The following is a 24101-nucleotide window of genomic DNA, read 5'->3' as shown; positions in this document are numbered from 1 at the left end:
GCAAATAAATGCAGACAGCTCATAGACGTGTTACTGGTGTAGCTATGGGTGTCTCCGAGGACATGCTTAGTATATACAAGTGTGTTTAGCACATGTTGTGGAGGATGTTCACAATGGATGGTTGTTGGGGCAAGCAGAGAAATGATGTCCATATGTGGAACATGCATCACTCTGAGAGGAAGATGTCTCACTCTCCACATCATAACACATGAGACTTATGAGAGGAAACGCTGGTCCTGGATTCATTTGGGATATGGATTATTGTAAGCATGTGGACCAGAACGAGAAGGGGTTTACTGGTGTTGACCGCTCTCTCTGAGAATGGAGGAAGGGCTCTATGCATATTTATCAGTCAGGTGTTTCAATTATCTTCAAATATTTTAATTCTGTTCCTATTATTTAATACACATTTAAAACAAGCAGAAAATTTTCTCTCTGTCCCTATACATCTTTAGATCTGAATGTGAGAGAGGACTGATATCTGCAGTGCTCCCTAGTGGCCGGAATTACTACAAGCCTTTAGACCAATTATTAGGGATTAGTCCAGTTAGGGAAACGGTGCATTTTGAGGACACAATTAAATGTATGCACTTCAGATTAGTTCTTTACCTACTTTATAAGTCATGTTACACTTGTATATTTGATCCCTTTTTATGGCATTATCCACTTCAAATATTACGTGTCATGTTGCATTATTTTACATCACCCTTTTTCTTATATCTAATATACATCTTGATGAGTGTCCTAAAACAGTATATTTAAAACCATATGAAAATCTGGATTATGTTTATGATCTAATCATCTCTAAAAATTGCTAGTTATATACCAGGTTCATCTTTGTTGACATTTCTCTTCAATAAGACCATATATTATATTAACTACATTTTGCCTATAATTTGGGGAATGCTGTCACAAGGTCTTGTAAGTTTTCAAAAATCTGAAATCTTTAAATAAGGCCAACTATCCTGATGAAGTAGAGTATGTTTGTGATTTTTTTTATGCTCCAAACTAAAATAATTAAATACCATTTTGATGCAATCATTAAAAAGCGAAAACAATAAAGCATCAAACACATAAATTAAAACCATAAAAACTCGAGAATAGATTTAAACTGAAATGAACAGTGCTCTCAGACATTTTTTATAAATACTAGGCCAATTTTTATTACAATATTTGTAGACCATAACTAGTGGGGCATTCCTAGATTTCTTTTATTATTATGATTATTATTATTATTATTGAGCTAAGATTTAAACTGATAAAAATACAGAAATAGGAGAAAAAAAGAAAGAAAAAAAACTCATCCTCAGAAATAATCACTGGAGAAAAAAAAGTGTCAATTAGCTCCAGTCTCCCCTATGCATAGTGTACAACTGAACACAATAGGTAAGCCAAGCTAACAAGGCACATTTTGGTTTGATTTTGTCCCTTTGAATGAGCAGATTTGTGATGGTCCATGTTTCGCCAGCTTTACTTTCACTCATGGCCCATCGTGATGGTCGTGTGCCTCTCCCAAATCTGCGACCCATCCGAGCAGTTACACTGGGGAATCTCTATAAGCTCTATTCTCAATCCGCCATTTTCAGCACATTGGGAAGCAGGTAGACCAAAAACTACACCGTGCCGGTGAAAACAACAGGTAAGTGATCAAAGAACACCATGCTCACATTTTTATTTCAATCAAGCCTTTGCAACGCTGCTCTGAATGGCTTGGAAAGCAGGAGGACACCTTGCGAGCTGAGTGAGCTGCTTCGGGTTTGTGCACTTCTGAGTGCTCGGATTGATGATAACAATCAAATCTGTTTGCCCTGCCAGTCCACAAAGCAACCCGAGGGCTCTGGTGAAACATTTTGGAGAACTTTTTCTCTCGTAGAAGATTCCTGGAGCGAAAATGTGACTAAGTGTGGTTAAAGCGCGATGTGTGTTTGTTTGCCTGAAAGTCGGGATATACAGTACAACCTGAGCAACTGTGCACGAGCTGGGTTAATTCACCATTTAACGGCATCTGGTTTCCATGACAATATTGGAAGCACAAGGATACATTTTACATCTATTTTGCATAGGCTATAACCCGTGCTTGTTTTGCGATTCAGGTTTATTATTTAATTTTTATTCAGGTGTATTATAATTATGCTGCATGGGAGCATATTAGTATTGTGTGTCTGTGCATAAAAATCCTCCTCCAAATATCGTACTGTAAGTGATTGCTGGGGTATCTGTGAAGAATTTGGAAACTTTTTCGCTGTTAGTTGAAGCATCTTCGGCTGTGGGTGCTGAAACGCCTTGTTTCTTTGTCCCACAGTTACCGTCTATTATTAACAAAGACTTCTCATTCATCTCTGGATCTTATTCATGATCCTGCCTCGCAAGCCATTCTTTTCAGAATTCTTACATATAGTTTATAGAACACGTTTGAATGCAATAAACACAGTTGGATAGTGGATTGTGTACAGATGAAATTATTTGTAACTGCTGAGGTGAACTTAAAGGTGCACTCAGCATTTTTTTTTTTTTTTTGCTAATTAAATAAGTTAAAGCAAATTAAAAACATTGAAATGATGAGAAATGATACATTCACATTAAACAAAGACTGAAATCATATCAGTTTTTGCATGTTTATCACATAGAGTGGGTCGCACCCTCATGGACGCTGCCATGTTTGAATATTTTAAGAAGAATACATTTTTAAGCCAATATGATGGTCACACCATTTTTTTTTTACTGTTTTTTTTTATGTGTGTGTGCCGCACAATTGTATGGTTTCATGCAGCATTATCTGTTTTTTTTTTTTTTTTTTTTTAAAGGTTTTCATAAAAATTATTTTAAAGTAACAGCAAACATATATAATATATGGTGCTTTTAGTGTTCAGTGTGCATTATGAAGTTTAAGTAACAACATAAAAAAAACATGATTAATTTCATGTGGACTTCTGTAATAAAACACATTATGTGTGTGTGTGTATTTTGAGCATAGATGAGAAGCAACAAAACAAACAGTTAGAAAGCAAGCCTCATGCATCCAGGCCACTGAGTGTCATAGAGTTTAAACTCACTTGTACATTTACGTTGGCATTTAGCAGATTATTTTATGGAAAGTGAGTTGCAAAAGTGGATTCCAAAACCAGGTTTATTTGACGACTAGATTAGGAATTACTGGGGAAAAAAGAGCCATTTTAATGTTATAATAAAATGACTGATTATAGGGTTAAATTGATTGATTAATACAATTCTGGTGCCCAAGGTTTATCATTATAAAGTTATTCTGCACATTTATTAGACTGTTACTTCAGAGGAGGTCGCTGCTGCAGACTAATCTTTTTTTTTTTTTACTGACAAGATAAAATAATGAATCCCCTCTGCTCTGAGAGAAAGGATCTTTTTGTGGCTGTATGACCACACGTAGGCTTCTGCAAATTAGAAATCACATTTTATTCACTACTGAGATTTGAGTGTAATGATGTCATGAATCATTTCTGCAAGCGTCCATCCTGACAAAAACCGTTTGAATTTGATATTTCAATTTTGATATTTGAATTTGATATTTGAATTTGATTCCAAAAGCATGTTTAACACACTTTCTGTTGTGTTGGGTTTGCATGCTCCAGTGGAAGCCGAGAATCTGTCTGCGACCTCCGCGCTTATGTAACGGTGTCACATCAGAGAGGCCCCTTGTGTGTCATGCTGTTTTCTCAATTTCCCCTTTTTCTCTGTAGCTGTCATCCAATCTTGATGACAATGTTCTACTTACCCTCCTGTCAGCTCTGGTTATTGCTCTATTCTTATGCTATGAGAAGAATTCTCTGCAGACCCACAACAAAATGCATCATCATTTGTCTAAAACTGTGGGATTTGCACCTATATGCCTGACTAAATTATATGTTTTTGAGGGCTATTTCTCAGGTGGTTGGTTGGATATTAGGTGAGGCTGGGTTAATTACACGTGTAATGTCGGTGAGGTCCCCGGGAATAGATACTGTTTATAGTCTAACCACACCTGTTAGACCACAATTTGGTTTGAAAAACAGCTTGAAGGTGATTCCTCTTCACTTACTAAAACATTTCAGAAGTTATGATGCTAGAAAAGCAACTTAATCATTTGCTGGCGGATTTACTGTATTATGTTGTACATAACTAAAAACACTGCCTTTGGGTTTTTTAAGATTTTTATGTTATTTTAATGTTATTTACAATTTATTATGCTTGCTGAGGCTGCAGCTGTTTGCTCAAAAAAAAAATGTTAAAATGGTAATATTGTAAAATAGTATTACAATTTAAAAGAACTATATTTGAAAATGTGATTTATATCTGTGATGGCGGAATTTTCAGCAAATATTAAATCATTCTAATGCCTGTGCTTAAGAAACATTTTTTTTTTCTTATCAGTGTTAAAAACCGTTGGGCTGATTCATATTTTTTCAGTATTCTTTGATGAATAGAAAGTTGAACAGCATATATTTGAAATCTAAATCTTTTGGAACTATTTAAAAGATTTTATTCTCACTTCTAATGAAAGTAATGCATCACTGCTGAATCGTTTCTTCCATCAACAACAAAAAACAGTGATGCCAAACTTTCAAACAATAGTGCAAATAAAAGAAAAGCAAATATCAGACACTTTGAGTTTACTGAAGGAGTATTTGTGGTTTTAAGCATACCTTGAAATGGTCTTCTCATGCTTTTAGCTTTGGGGATTGTTTGAGAGCAAGTCTCATCCTGCATCATAAACATAAAGGATTATTTTGTTCTACAGTACGTGGTGAAAATAACTGCTCCTATTCTCTGTTTTACAGTATCTATGAAATAAGAAAGGTCTTAGGAGGCTCAAAGTTCAGTTGAATGTTAAATCCTTGGTTGCAGGTATGGTGAAACAATTTATTTTTTAATATAATTTAGACTAAATGCTTTTTTTCCCCAAAAAAGTTCATACTTTTGTTCTAAAAGCAAGTACTATGAGCACTGGTTACATTTAAAATGTAAAGTCCCCCCCCCCCCTCCCTTTTTTGAGGCTGTAATGGCTTTGCCTCAAGGAACATATGAAACCTTGGATGACATCCCAGCCCATGTGTGGAAGGGGCTGCCAAACAGCATGAAGCTGGGACCATCAGCTGTCACCCCCAATCGCATTGGTGAGCAGCAGCATGGTTGAGTACTTGTAAATGATTCTGTTAACGAGAAGTTGTGTGTTCATTATCGTCATTAATATTCATTAGTATTTTCTGCTTGATGAAAGCCTATGAAATGTTCCAAATCTTATTTTGTTTGATGTGTGAAATCGAGAATGCGCAGCACGCTGTGGTGGTGCCCTAGAAATATACAGATAAATGATTCATATTGAATATGCTGCGAAAATGGCTCTCTGAGAGTGTCTCTGGAGATCTAAAAGTGGCTCACTCTGATTGAGGATTCAAAAACCTGTCAAAAAAAAAAGTTAAAATAAAATAAAAGTGAATGAATAGAGAAGACAATAAAATTTGTGTTTCCAATGTTTTGCTTGCATAAGATTTCTCATGCTGTCCATGTCTCTCTGTAGGTGTCTGGGCATCTAGAGTAATACCTAAAGGCAAAAGGTTTGGACCGTTTGTTGGAGAACGAAAGAAGAGATCTCAAGTGACGAGCAATGTTTACATGTGGGAGGTACGTATTAGACAACACACACAGGAAACTCTAGTTCTGCCTGTCTAGAAGTCTGAATACACTGATGAACACAAAGCATGCTTGGATCAATATACACCACCGTTCAAGAATTCGGGGTCTTTTAAGGTTTTAATGTTTATGAAAAAGACTATTATGCTCACCAAAAATACCTTAAAAACAACAACCCCAAACTTCTGAATGGCAGTGTATGTTTTAGCAGTGGTCCTTGATTAAATGCATATTGTTCCATTATCATTAGGTATATTTTCCAGCCTCGGGGTGGATGTGTGTAGATGCCACGGATCCAATGAAAGGAAACTGGTTGCGGTATGTGAACTGGGCACGCTCTTCTCAAGAGCAAAACCTCTTTCCACTGGAGATCAACAGAGCTATTTACTACAAAGTGTTAAGGGTAGGTTCACCTTTAACATGTGATGAGTTGGTTTGAGTTTGACCATGTTAGGTTATGATTGCAAAGAGCCTGGAGGAGATTTATACGGCGGAGAAGGGGTTTCAAACTTTTATATGTGGTGGACCCCCAAAATAATATGATTCCCTCGCAGGGTACACTTTTCCTAAAATACTAAGCAGCTGTACTGCTGCTCAAAAGTTTGGGGTCAGTAAGACTTAAAGAAATTAACACCTTTATTCAACATAGATGCATTAAATTTACATTAAAAATGTGACGGTAACAACTTCACATTATCCCAAAATATTTCTGTGAATCAAGAAATAATTATTATATAAGAAATGGTAATCAAGAAATCCTGAAAAATCTTTTTTGTTCCAACAAAAATATTAAACAGCACAACTGTTTTCTTATTGATAATAATAAGAAGAAATGGTTCTTGAGCATATCTGGATGTTAAATCAGCATATTAGAATGATTTCTGAAGGATCATAGGACACTAGTGGAGTAATGGCTGATGAAAATTCAGCTTTGCATCACAGGAATACTTTACATTTTAAAATATATTAAAATAGAAAACAATTATTGTACATTTGAATTATATTTCACAACATTAATGTTTAACTGTTGCTTTTAATCAAATCAAATAACACTGCCTTGGGGAGCACTTGAAATGATTAAATAATTAGCTTTAGCTAATTAGCTCAGCGTATTAAAGCAAATGATTTTTTTAAAATTAGCTAGTATCAACTTAGTTTTTTTTCTACCACTATTAATATTAGATGTATAACGCAAAGAGAATTGTAAATGTGTATGAGAATGGTGCTGTTAAACCCCCACTAAGCAAAGCAAGAGTTCTATTGTTCTTAAAAGTATGTACATTGCAAGGAATAAATAATGCACTTATAGCCTACAATTTTATGTATGCTTATATAAACCTATATAAATTATAATCTTATATAAATGTATTTCTTACTGTTTAAAAGGGGCTGGTAATAGAACAAATCTCATGATTGTATTGTGACTTTTTTTTTTTTTTAAATGCTTTACACTGAAAATTGACAGTACCTCTTTGCAGCCCCCTCAGGGTCCCAGTTTGAAGACCCCTCAATCATATATATTTTTTCATTTTTTCTATGTATGTGGTAGTTGATAGATGAACGGTGCACCTTTAACGTAACTTAAATGCTATCAAATCTCCATTCCCTTAAAGGAGCTGTCTGATACTGCACCTTAGTTTGTTATGGGGGTCTGTTCCTAAATGTCTGACAGCGCGTCAAGGCCTAGATAGTATTTCATTCTATGGCATACCAAAAAGCTCGACTCTGATTGGTCCGTGTATTCTCCATCAGCCAATCGGACCGGGCGAAGAACTTCTCGTGTGGTACAATGGGGAAGACAATCCTGAGATAGCAGCTGCATTAGAGGAAGAAAGGACTAGCAACCTGAGCAAGAAGAGTTCACCTAGAGCAAAGCGAGGTAAAATGAAGACACTGCCTCTTAATGCTCATACCTGGTGTTTTTTCTATAGATATATCTAACCGTCGTCCGAAAACACGTTTATTATATGTTTGGAAGCGTTCGCAGTCGCTAGCTGGAACTAGCATGTTAGCCACCTGGCTATTCGCCCGTTTTATACGAAGATGGTTCATAAACAGGAATTATCCATGACGTTATGTTGTCATCAACTTTGTTAAAAAGAAAATCAGGGACTGAGCCACAATGCGGTGAAATATAACATAGTCTTCCTCAAGTTGATGAGCGGTCGGTTAGCCGACTTGCAGACACGGACCTTATTCCAGTGTCTCCAAATCTAGTGAACTTCTCACCTAGAGAGCATTGTGAGCATCATGGACACGTTCGAGTGTTCGATTTTAAACCGTTCAAACGCGCGTGTGATGCTCGAGCATGCCATCTAGATGGACAGCTCGCTAGGTTTAGAAACACAACCCATGACTAACAAGAGATGACCTTCCAGACCCTCCCTGCAAAGCGTTTGACTAAACGAGCCATAAAATAAACACAGAGTTTAACCTCTAAAACAGCTAGACACGAGTCGCACACCACTTCATTACATTTATTTTTTTCATGCTTATAAACTTGTACATAATTTAAGAAACGTTTGTGGGAATTAATTTTACTATAAAATGTTGCACAATTATATTTTTGAGTTTAAGCGGTTATATCTGGGCTGGATGTAATTTATAGACTGATGTAAGAACGACTGAAAAGGAAGATTTGAACTTTCTCTTGAGAAGATCATTTGCTGGTCCTTTCATTGAGGAAATAGGAATTGTTCTTTCATCTGTTCAATGACAGTGCAGCTAAATGCATGTAGTTAAAGTTAGCTTAAGTCCAGTTTTTCTTTTAAAAACATAAGTAAAGGCAGACCTCCAAATACTTGCATGTAAATGACTTCCAAAAGTTTGCTGTCACACAGTTTAAAAATCGCGAGGGATTGAGGGATTTATCTGCATAAATCCTTTATGATGCAAAAAGCAGGAAAGTCTGGATGTGCATTAAAGACAGTTTGCCGTGTTTTGTGCATTGAAACACTAAGTGAATTTTGTTTGAAAACATTCACGGTTGTGTAGATAATGTAACCGATTAGCATTTGAAGACAAAGTAGTAAATTGATTTGTGGGAATGACTGTTTGACAAAGTCAGATAACCAAGTTTGTAAAATGTGTCTTTTATGAATCGGGTTTTGTACAAGATGCTCCCAGTTGACCTTGTCACAAGGACAGCAGCTGATAGCTTGTTTCTTTTCTTGGATGAGACAATTTCTGTGAACCTGTGTGTAAATGTGCATAAAAGCATTTGTAGTTTGCCAGCATTCACCATTAGAGGGAATGTTAATTAATTCTGTTGTCATTTTCTCACCCTCAAATCACTCCAAACCTGTATAACTTTCTATCTTCTGTGAAGCACAAAAGGAGATACTTTTAAGTAGTGCTGCACGATTAATCGCATCGCAATCGCAATCGCGATGTCAGCCCTTTGCGATTATATGACGGCAAAATGTTGCGATAAAATAAATAAGTGTGTGTGAAGACAAACTTTCTGAGAACAGTTTGCCGATTTTCCTTGCCGAAATCTGATCTGACAGTCTCAGTAAAGGCGTGTTGCGTCTCGTGCCGTGTCGCGTGCGTGGTCACTTGTGTGTGTGTGTGTGTGTGTGTGTGTGTGTGTGTGTGTGCGCGCGCACTGCGCAGCGCGAAAATACCAGAGAGAAGATGGATGCCGAGGAGATCAGCACTGATCTGGTACCTAAAAATTACTCTACCTCTGTTATATGGCGGTATTTTGGATTTCGGATTACTGACACTGAGCAGAGAGAGGTACTGTGCAAGATTTGCAAAATCAAAGTTGCTACATCACGAGGCAATACGACAAATTTATTTCAGCACCTGAAACATCACAGAGAAAAATATGAGGAATGCATGACGGTGAAAGAGACAACCGAAGGAAACAAGGCACAAGCTGTTCCCCGAACAAAACAAAACAAAATTACAGATGTGTTTGCAAGCATCACGCCATATGATAAGTCTTCGGCTAGACATAAAGAAATCACTGACTCCATAACGCACTGTTTGGCAAAAGACATGATGCCCATACATGCCGTTAATAAAGTGGGGTTTCAGAAAATGATCCACACACTGGACAAGAGGTACCAACTGCCCTCTCGAAACTATTTCTCTCAAATAGCGATCCCTAAACTTTATAACTCGCGCCGTGACGAAGTTCAAAAGGAAATGGCTACAGTGACGTTCTTTTCAACCACTACGGACCTGTGGTCAAGCAGGACAAGTGAACCGTATATTAGCTTGACTGTACACTTTGTCGACGAGGAGTTTGAATTGAAAAGCCGCTGCCTGCAAACATCGTATTTCCCCGCCGACCACACAGGAGAAAACATAGCCTTGGGCTTGAGAGAGGCACTGGCTGCGTGGGACCTCTGCGAGGAGCGTCAGGTCGCCATAACAACAGACAACGGCACTAACATGGTCAAAGCAGTGGAGCTTAATCAGTGGACTAGAATCCAGTGTTTTGGTCATAGACTTCATTTGGCCATTGGTAAGTTAAATTGCTTTCATATTTCGTTATATTACACTAAAGCAAATATTTTAAACTACTGTACTTTTATAAGCAAATAACTTTGGGTTAGGGGCAGTTGTACCATTGATTTAATGAAATAAAATTACTTGAAATACAATGTAAAATTCTGTGTGTCACAAAAGATGGCCCATTTCATTTAGGGCTATTAATTAGCATTAAACATAACTCTGTAAAAGATGGATGATTGTAAAGAACAAATCTGCCATTGCCATTTTTGCCTACTACTCCAATATAATTAATTAGGCCTAGAGTTGTGACATGATTTAGTACAAATATTAACTGTGTGTGTGTGCTCTTGTTTTTGTGATATGAGGATACAAATTGTGTATAATAACATGCGTATTACACTGGTATTACAATTTAAGGTGTTCAAATAGCTTAAAAAACATAAAAAACTATGTTTTATTAAAAATGTAAAAATGCAGCATGTCTCCTGTGATGGGTAGGTTTAGGGAAAGGGGCAGTGTGTGTGTGTGTGTGTGTGTGTGTGTGTGTGTGTGTTTTATGCTATTCATATGAACTGGGCATGGAATCAGAACGTGAATATTAAACGTTTTTGCAATGTGTAGTGAGTAAATGTTTTTCATCTATCATTCACAGAAAATGCTCTGAAAAAGAATGCACAATGCATTAACAGAGCTACTGGGATATGCAGGAAGATTGTGGGCCACTTCTCCCATAGTTGGAAGAAAAGAGTGGCCTTGAGGGAAGCACAACGAGAGCTCAACCTCCCAGAGCATGCCATGGTGACAGACTGCGCAACACGATGGGGTTCCTCTCAGAAAATGATAGAAAGAGTCCTGGAGCAGCAAAGTGCATTGTCCAAGGTTCTCTCTGCAGACCGCAAAGTGCGACACCTACTCCCTTCTTGGCAGGACCTGGAGGTCTTGGAATCTGTAAACAAGGCACTCAGCCCTCTACAGGACTTCACGGATGCCTTATCGGGTGAAAGTTATGTGAGCATATCTTGTGTGAAACCTGCGCTGCATCTTCTGAACACCTCAGTGCTGGCTGAAGACGAAGCAGACACTGAGCTGACCAAGTCACTGAAATCCAACATTCTTAGCTACCTCAACAGCAAATATGAAGGCATTCAGGACTTGCTAAACTTCACCACTTTCCTAGACCCAAGGTTCAGAACACAACACATCTCCGAAGAAGAGACCCAGACCTTAAAGGAACGAGCCATATCCGAGTTGATCGTGAGTGAAACTACAGAGTTTACTGGTAAAAAATTATTCAATGTAACAAATTTCTAAAACATGTGCATTGTTTATTGTTTCAGGAAATTCACGGCCAGCAGTATGTAGCCCAAAGCCCTGCAGTGATGGAGAATAGCAAAGATGTGGAAAGTCCACCTGCTGCTAAAGCCAAGAAGAAAACTCTGGCCAGTTTCTTTAAGGAAACCACATGCACAGCACCAAGAGCACCACTGTCCACATTCGATTCCATGGCACAGTTAAGAGAAGCAGTGGCCTCTGAAATCAATGTTTACATTTACATGCCATGTGTAGACCATGGAGAAGATCCACTGAAATGGTGGAAGACACACAAAGTCAGCTTCCCTAGGCTATGCAAACTAGCACAGAAATATCTGGGCATACAAGCAACAAGCTCTGCATCAGAGAGAGCTTTTAGTGCTAGTGGCAATGTTGTGTCAAATCATCGCTCCTGTCTGAAACCAGAGAAAGTCGATATGCTTGTGTTTTTGTCAAAGAACCTCTAATGCGATAAGATTAGCCTAACTGTTTAGAAAGAGGATTTGGAAGTACCTGTTGGTCATTTAAGATTTAGTGGTTTGGGTTTTCAACCGTGTATACAGAGAGTATATGTTACATCCTGAGTAAATGTCCATCCATGTTTGTTTGGACAAAAATGTTAAAAAAATCTTATTTTTGTGAAAATGTGTATGTTTTTATTTGTCTTATTTATTTAGCTTTACTTTTGAGAAAATAAGTTTACATAAATGCAAATGTTCATTTTTTTATTTATTTTGAAAACATTTCTAGTTTTACAAATACACATTTTAGCATTATCACTAATCTGTGTGTGCATTTTCCTTTAAAACCCATCAAGTTGACTCATGATACAATTTATTATAATCGCAATCGCATATCGCAATATTGACCTCAATAATCGCAATATGACATTTTCCCCAAATCGTGCAGCCCTACTTTTAAGGATATCTCATTGTGTTTTTCCCTCTTCATGTAATGAAAGTCTGTTCTTCAGAACATCATCTTTTGTGTTCCATACAAGTCAACTGCTGTTCAGTAACAATGAATGTTCCCTACAGTTATGTAATAATGGTGATGTAGATTTTATTATAGACATTAAATGTGAAAACAAGCATTTCTTTGCCTGTGTCATGTACAGTGCTGCAGTTACGGAGTTGTCGGTCTGGTTTTGTGGTGAGCTGCTTGTTTAGAAAAGAAGGCTGTGGCACACTTGTTTTGGATCTTGCAGGTGCAGCTCTTGATTCTAGTTAATGTATCAGATGTTCTTCCAAAACTTCATGCTTTACAGTTTTAAGTTTTTATTTATGAAATTTCAGTTTATATCACATGAAATATTTATATACTTCTATGGAATGTCATTGGATTCAGTTATTGTAGGTTTTGACAGATAAGAAACCTAAACCTAATTGCTTTTTGCTGGCTTTAGTAAGTTTTCAAAGTTATCTATTTTTTTTTTAATACTAAAAATAGATTGTTTTTCCCTAAAGCAAGGAGGAAGCTGTCGGAAAAAGCCAGGCAGGCTGATTTGGGTGGATTCTGTGAACCGAAGAAATCGAGTGCCGCTGAAACCTCAATTGCAGGGATGCGGGACTCAGAGGAAGGTAGGTTTTGCTCTTCATCAGCCCCTGGCAGGGATTTGTGCCGTTCACAAATTTGTTTTGCCTAGTCATAATATTTTTGTTATGGTTAAAAGTAGGACTGCAACCATCAATTATTTTGATAATCAGTACATCACTTTTTTTTTTTTTTTAATTGTTTTTTAAAAAGCCAAATTTCATTTATTCTGCTTTTGAAAAACTAAAACAAAAAAAAACATGTTATTCTACATCCTGCCCAAGGTTATTCTTTAAACAATGTGCAAATTGATTTGTGTTTCTGAATTTCTACAATTTATAGATAAGGATATACCCATAAAATGAAAGCTGTGCGCGAAATAAAACATGTTTCAAACGGTCACATCTGTTCAAGCACCTGAAAAGCATGTTAACCTGTATGTTTACGGATTTGTTTGAAATAATTAATATAAACCATTCTCAAGTTTCAAAAAGCTTAAAGCTGCAGTCGGTAACTTTTGATGCTCTAGCGGTTAATAAACAGAACTGCTTGCGTGTTGCGGAAGGACATTGTAGCCGGAGCTACTTCTCTCTGTTTATGTCTATGAAGAATCACAAAGTAACCGGGTTACTCCGCCGCGGTACCCCTGAAGCAATCTAAAATAGTCAGAATATAAACACTTATTATAGGTGTACCCTAGTGATTCAGGACAGGCTAAAAACACTGTTTGGAAAATGGATTCAATGTGTACTCTCTTATTATATACATTTTGTATACTTTGAATACAAAAAAAAGTTACGGACCGCAGCTCTGATTGGTTGTTTCTTTACCGGGAGCGGTAGCCTGTCCTGAATCACTAGGGTACATCTATAATAAGTGTTTATATTCTGACTATTTTAGATTGCTTCAGGGGTACCGCAGCGGAGTAATCCAGTACCTTTGTGATTCTTCATAGACATAAACAGAGAGAAGTAGCTCCTGCTACAATGTCCTTCCGCAACACGCAAGCAGTTCTGTTTATTAACCGCTAGAGCGTCAAAAGTTACCGACTGCAGCTTTAAGGAATGCACTTTTCCTGCACTATGAACTCATTCAATACATTTTTTTAAATTTTATCTATCGAAATGCATTTTTCAGTTCTGTAAAGAGACCTCAGTAGTGGAGGTTTTTATGCACAGCACACTATGGAAGTAAAATAATGACAAATGTCTTTGAAACAACAAAGCATGTTGAATTGCACTAACTGAATAAATTATGCATTGCATTAACAGTGCTATGTTCAGGGCTTGCATTTTTAGGGGCTGAAATGTAATAGTTGTTTATTTAAGTTGTTGATATTTTAATTAAAAATATTTCATAATTAAAAATTCAATAATTCTCATTCACTGTCCAGAGTTCAGTTCCAAAATATTCCGTAATATTCTTTTTAAAAATACGATGTATAATATTCAACAGACAATCTTTAGTCCATTTTTTTCACTTTACAAATTCCCTTCCTCTAATTTAGTGGTTCAAATTCAGCAGAAAATTCAGCATTGCACATCCGGGAACTGCAGGACTAGCAGTAGAGGACTGATGGATGATCTACATCTGCTGTTAGTCGCTTACCAGCAGGTGGCACAAGACCAAAGCAACAAGTAAACCAAGACATTCAATCACAAAAACGTATTTGCAGAAATGGAGCAAGCATTAGAAGTTATGATTATCAGGGCCAGTATTTATATGCGTAAAAGCTGACTCAAAAGCTGTTTACATTTAATTCAGCATCTTTGCCCGTGAAGCCACATGTAAGCATTTGAATTTAATTGTACCTTTTTGCAGCATATTTGCCTAGGCTGCTTTAGGGATCATCTGCAAATTTACCTCACAGAATAAAACAAAGTCCGATAATTTATTCAATGTTATGTTTACATAGCTATAGTGAATGTCAGAGGGCAAACTGACTAAATGTATATTGCCAATATCTCGCCATAGACAATACTACCACTAAGTACACAAATATTTTTAAGTAAAAAAAGATTACAGCAATTCAGCAAAACGTGGCTTTTCATGTTCCAAATGTTGTTCTATGTGTGTAGGAACCAGACTGATTTACTACAGTTGAAATTTCCTTACTGTACATACAGTACATAATTATTCTTAGGAAAATTGCTGTAATTCGCCTATTTTTTTTTTCATCTTCAAGAAAACAAACAAAAAAAAACATTGGACTTTTTAACCTTGTGAGTGGATTGTCAGACAGTCCCTTGGGCACCGTGCGCCATCATGTCTTCTACAGTTATAATGTGCAGCTACAATACACAGGCGGTTTTGAATAAATTTATGTCGATATAAAGTGGTTGCATATTCTTAAAACTAACTATGGTAGTGATATCTTTGTCAACTCTGTAGAACAGTAGCAAGGGAAAGCCAATGTCCAGCAAATAGCGAACCTAAAACGAACATTACTGTGCTAAAAAAGTGATTATAAAGAAAATGCAGAGTGTTGCGTTCTTCTGACCTCATATGCTTGCCTGTATAGTTTGCCAGTATTACAAATCAGCTTCACACAAGCCATGATATAAAGTTAAGGAAACTAAGCAACCGACATCAGTATCTTAGATGTAATATTAGTAGTGATGCACCGAAATGAAAATTCTGCGCCGAAACCGAAAATTTAGGATGCACTTGGCCGAAAACCGAAACTGAAGCCGAAAATGGCTTCTTTTAAAAACGTATATATATATTGCTTGGATTTAATGGATCTGAATTGAAAAATCACAATATAATAATCAAACTTTTATTAACAGTTACATAACAAAACATAAAATATTTTTTTACAATAAATATAAATAATAATTATTCTTCAAGTTTTATGTTCCATCAAATAAAATAGTTTTTTAAAAAATTGTGCAAAAAAATCCACAATTTTGGAGATTTTTGCAGAACAAATGTTACATATTGCAACTTTGGTGTCCTCTCGTATAGGGCTGTCACTTTTGTGAAAAAAAAATTCTGTTTGATTTTTGAGACATAGGCAAAGTGTTCATTGAATCGTTAGTAAATTGCCTATATTTGGCGTTGATCCATTTTTCAACGCCAAATATAGGCAAATCCACCGACAACTAAACAGGCATTAGGGCGAACGTAAAGAGGGCGCTTGAGACGCGCACAAGTTAGCAATGTGGACTGCCATAACATCAATGAAAAACATTACTGAAGGCTACATTGATATTATGCACTAATAGGCTGTGTGTGTGTGTGTGTGTGTGTGTGTGTGTGTGTGTCGGAACCTGCAGTTGCTGTGTGACGCGCGTTCGCTGCGAGCGTATAGTGACGAGCTGGACGCGCTCCGAGAGAAGCCCGTTAAAATCGATTCCCTGTTTTCGTTTTCGAAACTTGTGTTGGTTGGTCCGATCGATTGTGCAGCTTTTGTGACAAGCTTTTTTTTTATTGTGACAGCCCTTTGACTTGCTTAATCTTTGATAGGCAGACGCGTGATAACAGCTCGACCGTGAGTGAAACCTAAGCGCTTGCTCACGGATGGGAGGGGCGGGTGACATTCATTTTCGGTTTACGTTTTCGGCTGTTTTTTTTTTTATTTTGGCCCGAAACCGATAATGCCATTTCGGCCGAAATTTCGGTGCACCCCTAAGTATTAGTTCTGTATATCAGTGTCGGGTAAAATAGCATTAAAATCTCCTTTGGTAGAGAAAGCTACTTACATGTGGCTTCACAGGGAAACAAGCAACAGCAAAGATGCTGAATTAAATATAAACAGCTTTTGAGTCAGCTTTTCTGCATATACATACTGGCCCTAATAATCTTAACTTCTACTGCTTGCTTCATTTCTGCAAATCAGTTTTTGTGATTGAATGTCTTGCTTTACTTGTTGCTTTGGTCTTGTGCCACCTGCTGGTGAGCGACTAACAGCAGATGTAGATCATGCATCGTACTCTACTGCTATTCCTGCAGTTCCCGGATGTGCAATGCTGAATTTTCTGCAGAATTTGAACCACTGAATTAGTGGAAGCGAATTTGATAAGTGAAATATTCACTCCAAAATATTTTGGAGTGAACTCTGGAAGGTGATTATGAATAGGGGAATTCGTGGCCTAGTGGATAGAGAGTTTGATTCCTAACCCTAGGGTTGTGGTTGTGGGTTCGAATCTCAGGCTGGCAATACAATGACTTAAGTGCCCTTGAGCAAGGCACCGAACCCCCCAACTGCTCCCCGGGCGCCGCAGCATAAATAGTTGCCCACTGCTCCGGGTGTGTGTTCACGGTTTGTGTGTGTTCACTGCTGTGTGTGTGCACTTTGGATGGGTTAAATGCAGAGCACGAATTCTGGAATTCTGAGTATGGGTCACCATACTTGGCTGAATGTCACTTCACTGAATTATTTTCTAAATTAAAAATTCAATGTGTGTAAAATGTCTTGAATTGAAATATTGACCGCTTTAATAAATAACTGTTAAATTTCACCCCCTTAAAATGCAAACCCTGACAATACAAGGCATAAAAATTTCAGCACTGTTAATGCAATGCATTATTTTTTCAGTTAGCGCAATTCAACATGCTTTTTTGACATTTGGTAATTATTTTACTTCCATAGGACACACACCTGACTAAACGAATGAAATTAGTTTAGAATTATTTCTCTACCAATTTTATGGATTAGTTCCAGTCCTAGTTGTAGTGTTGGTGTAACAGAATTATGCCTTTAGATAAATCATTTTCAACTTCACTAATGATTTTACATTTTTAAATATATTTTTCTTCATTTGTTTTTAATTCAGGGATTAATGGTGAGGAAAGATCCCCTTCACCTTCAGAGTTGCAACAGGAGAATGCAGCTTCCCAGTCGTCTTATACGGAAAATGAAAATCCTGTCCAGTCTCATACAATAGACATGAACCAGAGGGAAGGATTGGATGAGGAAAATGCAGAGGATGATGGACAACTTCAGCAGCTACAGTTAAATCCGAGCCCACAGCATCCCTCTAAGGCAGAATCAGTTGATGGGAATGAAAAGTCTCACTTGAATTTACGTTCAGGCAGCCCTGCAGAAGAAAGCTCTGAGAGTCCACTGTGTGATACAGAGTGTATATCATCTTTAGCGAATCCTGAGTTGGAGGCAGAGGGGGATTTCGAGGATGACCCCCAAGGAGGAACTTACCCCTGTCAGCATTGCGAGCGACATTTCTCCACCAAACAAGGCCTGGAACGCCACGCTCACATTCACACTACTTCAAACCATCTAACTCATACTTTTAAATGCCGGTATTGTGCCAAGCCCTTTGGCTCTCAGGTAGGCAGGCGCAGACATGAACGTAGACATGAGAATGGGAGTAAAACTTTAAATAGGCCCGGATCACTTAGCGGAACAACGTTCCTCCACAGTCCCACGGCACCCAATGATTCTGCTACCTCTGGCAGTGCATCCTCACCAAGCCATTCAGTCATTATGAACACACAGAACATTCCACCTCAGCAAACCTCTGACAGTTTGAAAAAAGAGCTTGGTGCTGAATCTGATCGACCTTTTATATTGAATGAGAATGGGGAGTCAAAAGAGCTTCATCCTTGCAAGTACTGTAACAAGGCTTTCGGCACACACACCAACATGCGCAGACACCAGCGCAGAATCCATGAGCGGCATCTAATGCCAAAAGGTGTTCGACGGAAAGGTATTCTCCTGCAAGATGGCTCCTCCCATCAGCAGCAGCATGAACAAGGGCAGCCTGTTTCGCTCCAGGAAGAGTCTCCAAGGGCCAGTCCACCACCAATTTATGTGCCCAGTGTGGAGTCTGAGGATGAGGGGGATAGAGAGGATTGTATGGTTGATATCTCTAACAACATTTCGGAAAATCTCAGCCATTACATTGATGGAAAGATCCCATCTACAAGCACAGTGAGCAACTGTGAGTTCATTGAGGTTGATTCAAGCACTGCAGCATTGTTTGGCCTTGATGCACTCATTCTAAGTCCCAAACAAACACTGACTTGTCCAGTGAAAGAAGTTTCATGTGTAGCTCAGACAGCTTCTAAAAGACGAACTACTACACCACCACTGCTGCCTGCTGTGAAAATGGAAACAGAAACGGCATCCTCCTCTTCCTCCCTGTCCTCCCCTTCCTCTCAGTCCTCTTTGTTGGTAGGAAACATTTTCTCCCAGTCAACTGAAACGTTAGCTGGTCAGAAGGAGAAAACTGTTTATCTCTCTCCAAAACTCAAACAATTACTACAGGCCCCGGATGGTCAGAAACCAGCCATAGGTCTAATTACAGATGGCCATAGATTGACCACCCCGCTTTCCGTAACTTCACTTCCTGCTGTCCAAGGAAAGTTTAAAAGAAGAACTGCCTCCCCTCCCACAACTTCACAGAGTAGCCCGCCACAAATAAATGACAGCATAAGCTCTGCAACTGGGGTTTCATGCTCTCTGAAGGTGCCAAAGATTGAAAGCCATTGCATGACACATTCCTGGAGTTTGTCCAGCAAAGATCATGGGGATGCTGTAAGCCTAACAGGAAAAGACTGGTCTCCTTCAAGAAGCGGGGGGAATTCTTGCAATCAGCAACCGCTTGACCTTTCGAATTCCTTCAGTAAAAAAGACAATAGTGTAAGCAAAGGCTCTGGAGAGGCTGTGCTTGACTTAAGTATGAACCGTAAAAGTCCTGTCGACCATGAAGTAAAGACGAGCTCAGCCACACTAACGCCACATGTAAAAAGAAAGAAACCCAATACCAGCATTTTAGAGAAAGTCTTAATGAACGAGTATGCTGGCCTAAACTCACCTGGAGATGAAGGATCCAATACTCTTGGAAGCCCTGACGTTCTTTCGTCCTCTGAGAGTGCCACATGTGTTGGCCCCTCCAGTCCCGGATCAGGATCAGAGCGCCTTCCTTGTGAATCAGCCTCTCCTCCTTCTCTGACCCCTATAACTATTAATCCATCCTCTCCGTCTTCATCTAGTATAGCATCATCTACACCCCCTCCTCCAGTCTTACCAACTATTCCATCACCTCCACCTTTATCATCACCTCATCTTCAGATGTCAGATGCCTCATCACCTGCCCCTTTTCCTGTATTGTCCCCTAAAATGTCCCCCAAGGCAGATAATAGTTTAGAGGAAGTGTCGGATTCATCTGCTTTAACAGAATTATGCCATGATAGATTAAATTCCATTGTTAATGAATCAGACCAAACTGCTGAGCAGTTAGACCCTGCGATTTCTCCACTGCCTCAGGATGAAAAAAGACATTGTACAGCAGATTCATCTCCAAAGTCAGAATCACTACTTGAGGGCTCAAACCATGATTCTAAGCCTCAGTTTTTAAGAAATGCAGATCAAGCAGGTTCTTCTCACCTAAAGTGGGATACTGCTTCTGAAACCAGCCAAAGCCATTCCTGTGAAGGAACTCTCCCTCAAGACCTCAATAATAAAACAGAAGGCAGACACAAATCAAAGTCTTTGCTTTCTACAGTACAATCAACTCCTAAAAAGGAGTCATCACCGAAGAATGATTCTCCACAAAAGAGTTCAGAAGTTGATAAGTTGGTTGTAGAGGATATAATGAAAAAAGAGGGGGCGGTTAATATAACCACAAATGGGAGCAACACTTCACCTGGAACTCCACCCAGAAATTTTGATGAGTTTGAGACACCAGAGCGGGAGACTTTTGTCAAGAATTTTGTATGTAACGTCTGCAAAGAGCCATTTCGCTCCATCAAAGACCTAAGTGGCCATATAATCGAGCATGCGTCAGAGTGGCCTTTTAAGTGCGAGTTTTGCGTGCAGTTATTTGGTAATGCCACTGCGCTGCTTGAGCACCGCTCCTCTTTCCATGGGGTAGGAAGAATTTATATTTGCTCCATTTGCTCAAAGGAGTTTGCCTTCCTCTGCAATCTCCAGCAACATCAAAGTGACCTACATCCAAGTCAGAGTTGCACTCACACTGCCGTTGAAAACGGGAAGCTCAGACCTCAGAATTATACTGATCCTGCATACGTAAATGTGGAGAAAGACGCTGTTCTTGTCTCTATTGCTGGAGCAACCTCTGAGGATTCTTCTGAGGAGTGCAACGGTGACACTAAAAAGGTGGAAGATGAGGAAAATGGCCATGAGGACCCTACAGAAGAACTATACACTACAATAAAGATTATGGCCTCTGAGGCTGGTAAACCAAAAGGTCCAGATGTACGACTTGGCATTAATCAACACTACCCCAGCTTTAAGCCTCCACCCTTCCCGTACCACAACCGAACACCTGATAGCTCGATTGCCTCCGCCACTAATTTCACCACACACAACATCCCCCAAACATTTAGCACTGCGATCCGGTGTACCAAATGTGGAAACAGCTTTGACAACATGCCTGAGCTACATAAACACATATTAGTTTGTGCTAATGCTAGTGATAAGAGACGCTACACCCCTAAGAAGAATCCCATTCCTCTTAAACAGGTTGTGAAACAGTCTCCGAATGGTCTTCTTACCACCACAGGAGAGTCTGCTGGGCAGAATGCTTTCCGCAGAATGGGTCAGCCAAAACGGCTCCACTTTAACCAAGATATAACCTCCAAAGCAAAGTTATCAGCCCTAAATAAGAAGAAAAACCAGCTAGTCCAGAAAGCCATATCTCAGAAGAACAAGTCTGCTGCCTCTGTAAAGAAACCAACACCCCGGGTAAAGGAAGAGGAGACCCATAAGCTCCATGCATGCCCATACTGTAGTAGAGAGTTCACATACCCAGCCAGCCTCAATAAGCACATCGCTTGCAGCTGTCCACAAAGACCTGTTGCCAAAAAGTCGAAAAAAGGCGCTCTGACACCTCAAGACAAAAACAGGAGTCTCCGAAGTCGAGCCACTGATCCTGAAGTCAAACAAGAACCAGGTTCTGAACCAAGTGCAAAGCCCTTGGGGAAAACCAGAGCCCGGAGCTCTGAGCCAGTTGAGAGTGAAGTTCCACCAGGAAGTAAAGGAAAAGCACCTCCGGTACGTACAAAGAGGCTCTCCATGCATGCAGACAACACAGCACCACAAACTAAGAAAGTGAAAAAGAGCTATGAGCCACTGACTTCAATAACTCCTGCACTTAGTGATGACTCTTCAACACGACCACAGTCTAAAATGCAACGATCTAAAGAGGTTATTGTCAAAAAGGAGGCTGTTGTGAAAATGACACCGTCTAAGAAGGAAGAACGTTTTTCGACAAGGTCGCGGGAGAGAAAAGGTGGGCCAGTGACACGCAGTATACAGATGGCTAGTGCTTCAGCTCCTTTGGAAGTGAAGACTGAAGACCTCTCAAACCATGAAGCAGGACAGTCTGAGGTAATGTAGAATTTCTCTGTTAGCATTAACATAATATATGTTTAGAGTTACATGTATATATATTTCTGAGTGTTTGATTTCAAAAATTTTCTTCCTAATGTGTTTATTTCAGGAGTCTCTATTAAAGCTAGCCAGGTAGAACGCCAGTCTCCAAAGGATTGCTTTAGTCAATGACTGGAAGGGGAACTTCTTTCAACTAAATTGGATTAACTTGATCCCAGCCTGAATGTTCAGGGAGACCAGGAGTTATCTCCCTGCTCATGTTTTGCGTTGGCTCATTGGCAGTTTCTTCTCAGTGCACTTTTATAAATAAGCCTTTAACCCTCTTATCCCAAAATGGACTAAAGAATATGATAAATAAATCTCTATTAAGAATAATATTACTTGATTTATAAATGTTGACCTTCTGGTTTTGCTAAGGTATTGCAAGAGGCAATCATTCAACAGTTTCTCGTTCTTAGACTAATTCAGCCCATTTAATCTGTAAGGTTTTTGGATCCAGTGGTCTCCCAATGCATGTGCTTCTGTATACAGTATGATTGGACTCTCCTCTCTTCATGACCTGCTCCTCTTTTACAGAGAAAAATTATTTGAAGAGTATATATGTATATTTAAGTAAATGTAATCCTTCACAGGGAATGTTTATCATCTGAGAGGCTTCTTTGTTTTTACTTTGTTGTTGATGTTTTGTTTATTTTGACATTATAAATTAATTGAGCTGTTTGATACAGTCAGAGTGAGCAGGAGAAAAAAGTTTGCTGGATGTAAAAGGTATTCGACCTTCACCTAAACCAGCCAAAACCGTTAGCCATTTTTTCTTCTTTTCTTTTATCTGTACCTTTTGTAATCTACCGAATCTACAGCAGGGCTGCTGGCCATTAAAATTACACTAAAACTACAACTGGGAATTACGAACTCTGTTCTGCACTTGCATGAAAATAAATGAATAGTGCCATTATTACAACCCAAATTATGTAATTGTTACTTGCATTTAGTGATCTGGTCAGTCAGGTTACTTGTATCTGAAGAAAAGCACTTTATTTAGGCTAATTTGCCTTTTATTGATATCTCAAAGTTTGAGGTGGTTTTACAATATGTGGTAACACCTGCTTAAACTGTATAAAAACAGCATTAATTTTCACTGGTGTATTATAAGCACGTTAGTCGTCGCCTGCGGCAACCTCAGAAATTTGCTTCCAGTCTAATAAGACCCAGTTAATGTCGCATTATTAGTGTAATTAGCCGTTTTTGCCATGATGCCACCACAAACACTCAGTTTCTTTGGTAACCCAGCATTACACAAACCTTTTTATCGTTTCTCATTTTTATAAAATGGATAAGGCCTCTTCTTTAATAGAACACCAACTGGACTTAATAATCCTTAGTGTTCTACCTCCTGGCAAGCCTTGAACTGATGCGTTTTCTGCCTTTGGACAGTGTAATCCCTCTCACTCCTAAGCCTGTCTCTGCCGTGTCATTTCCACTTTACAACCTGGACAATGAGGACAGGGATCTGAACAAGTTCGGAATGCTTGAAATGTTTTTTTTTTAAGCAGGGTACTTGAAACAATACTTATTTTTCTTTGCAAAATTTTCATTTTGCAGTATGTCTTTTGCTGTCCTGCATTGATATATTTTTGGGAATGAAGTGTTGACTGTGTTTTGTGATTATGAAATATAACCTTTACAAATGTAAAATGCTTTGTTCTAATTGGTATTAAATCTTTTTTTTTTCAGTGCATATTTGATTTTAGCTTTTATTTTGACACTAGGTAAACCTTCAGAAAGTGTCCTGAGATACGGCACCAGTCAGTTTGTCACAAATGTAGTC

The 24101-nt window shown here is 38.6% G+C and overlaps 1 protein-coding gene across 2 annotated transcripts; it reads left to right on the top strand.

Annotated features, from left to right (window-relative positions):
• The first annotated feature begins 1552 nt into the window (after positions 1 to 1552).
• On the top strand, positions 1553 to 23783 carry LOC132119524 (PR domain zinc finger protein 2-like). Of its 2 annotated transcripts, XM_059529566.1 has the most exons (9): positions 1553 to 1639; positions 4791 to 4857; positions 5006 to 5126; positions 5531 to 5634; positions 5894 to 6046; positions 7396 to 7522; positions 12888 to 13001; positions 17733 to 22270; positions 22383 to 23783. In XM_059529566.1, the coding sequence occupies exons 2-9, from the start codon at positions 4837 to 4839 to the stop codon at positions 22407 to 22409; spliced, it is 5205 nt and encodes a 1734-aa protein (XP_059385549.1). In that variant the 5' UTR covers positions 1553 to 1639; positions 4791 to 4836; the 3' UTR covers positions 22410 to 23783. The 2 variants fall into 2 exon arrangements, with proteins under 2 accessions (XP_059385549.1, XP_059385550.1); XM_059529567.1 differs by lacking the exons at positions 1553 to 1639; positions 4791 to 4857; positions 5006 to 5126; positions 5531 to 5634; positions 5894 to 6046 and having other exon boundaries at positions 7411 to 7522; positions 12871 to 13001.
• Positions 23784 to 24101: the final 318 nt, after the last annotated feature.

The sequence above is a fragment of the Carassius carassius genome, chromosome 38 (assembly GCF_963082965.1).
Source record: "Carassius carassius chromosome 38, fCarCar2.1, whole genome shotgun sequence".
Taxonomy (NCBI): domain Eukaryota; kingdom Metazoa; phylum Chordata; class Actinopteri; order Cypriniformes; family Cyprinidae; genus Carassius; species Carassius carassius.
Note: the sequence above shows the minus strand (reverse complement) of the source record. Positions and strands in the feature narration are given on the sequence as shown.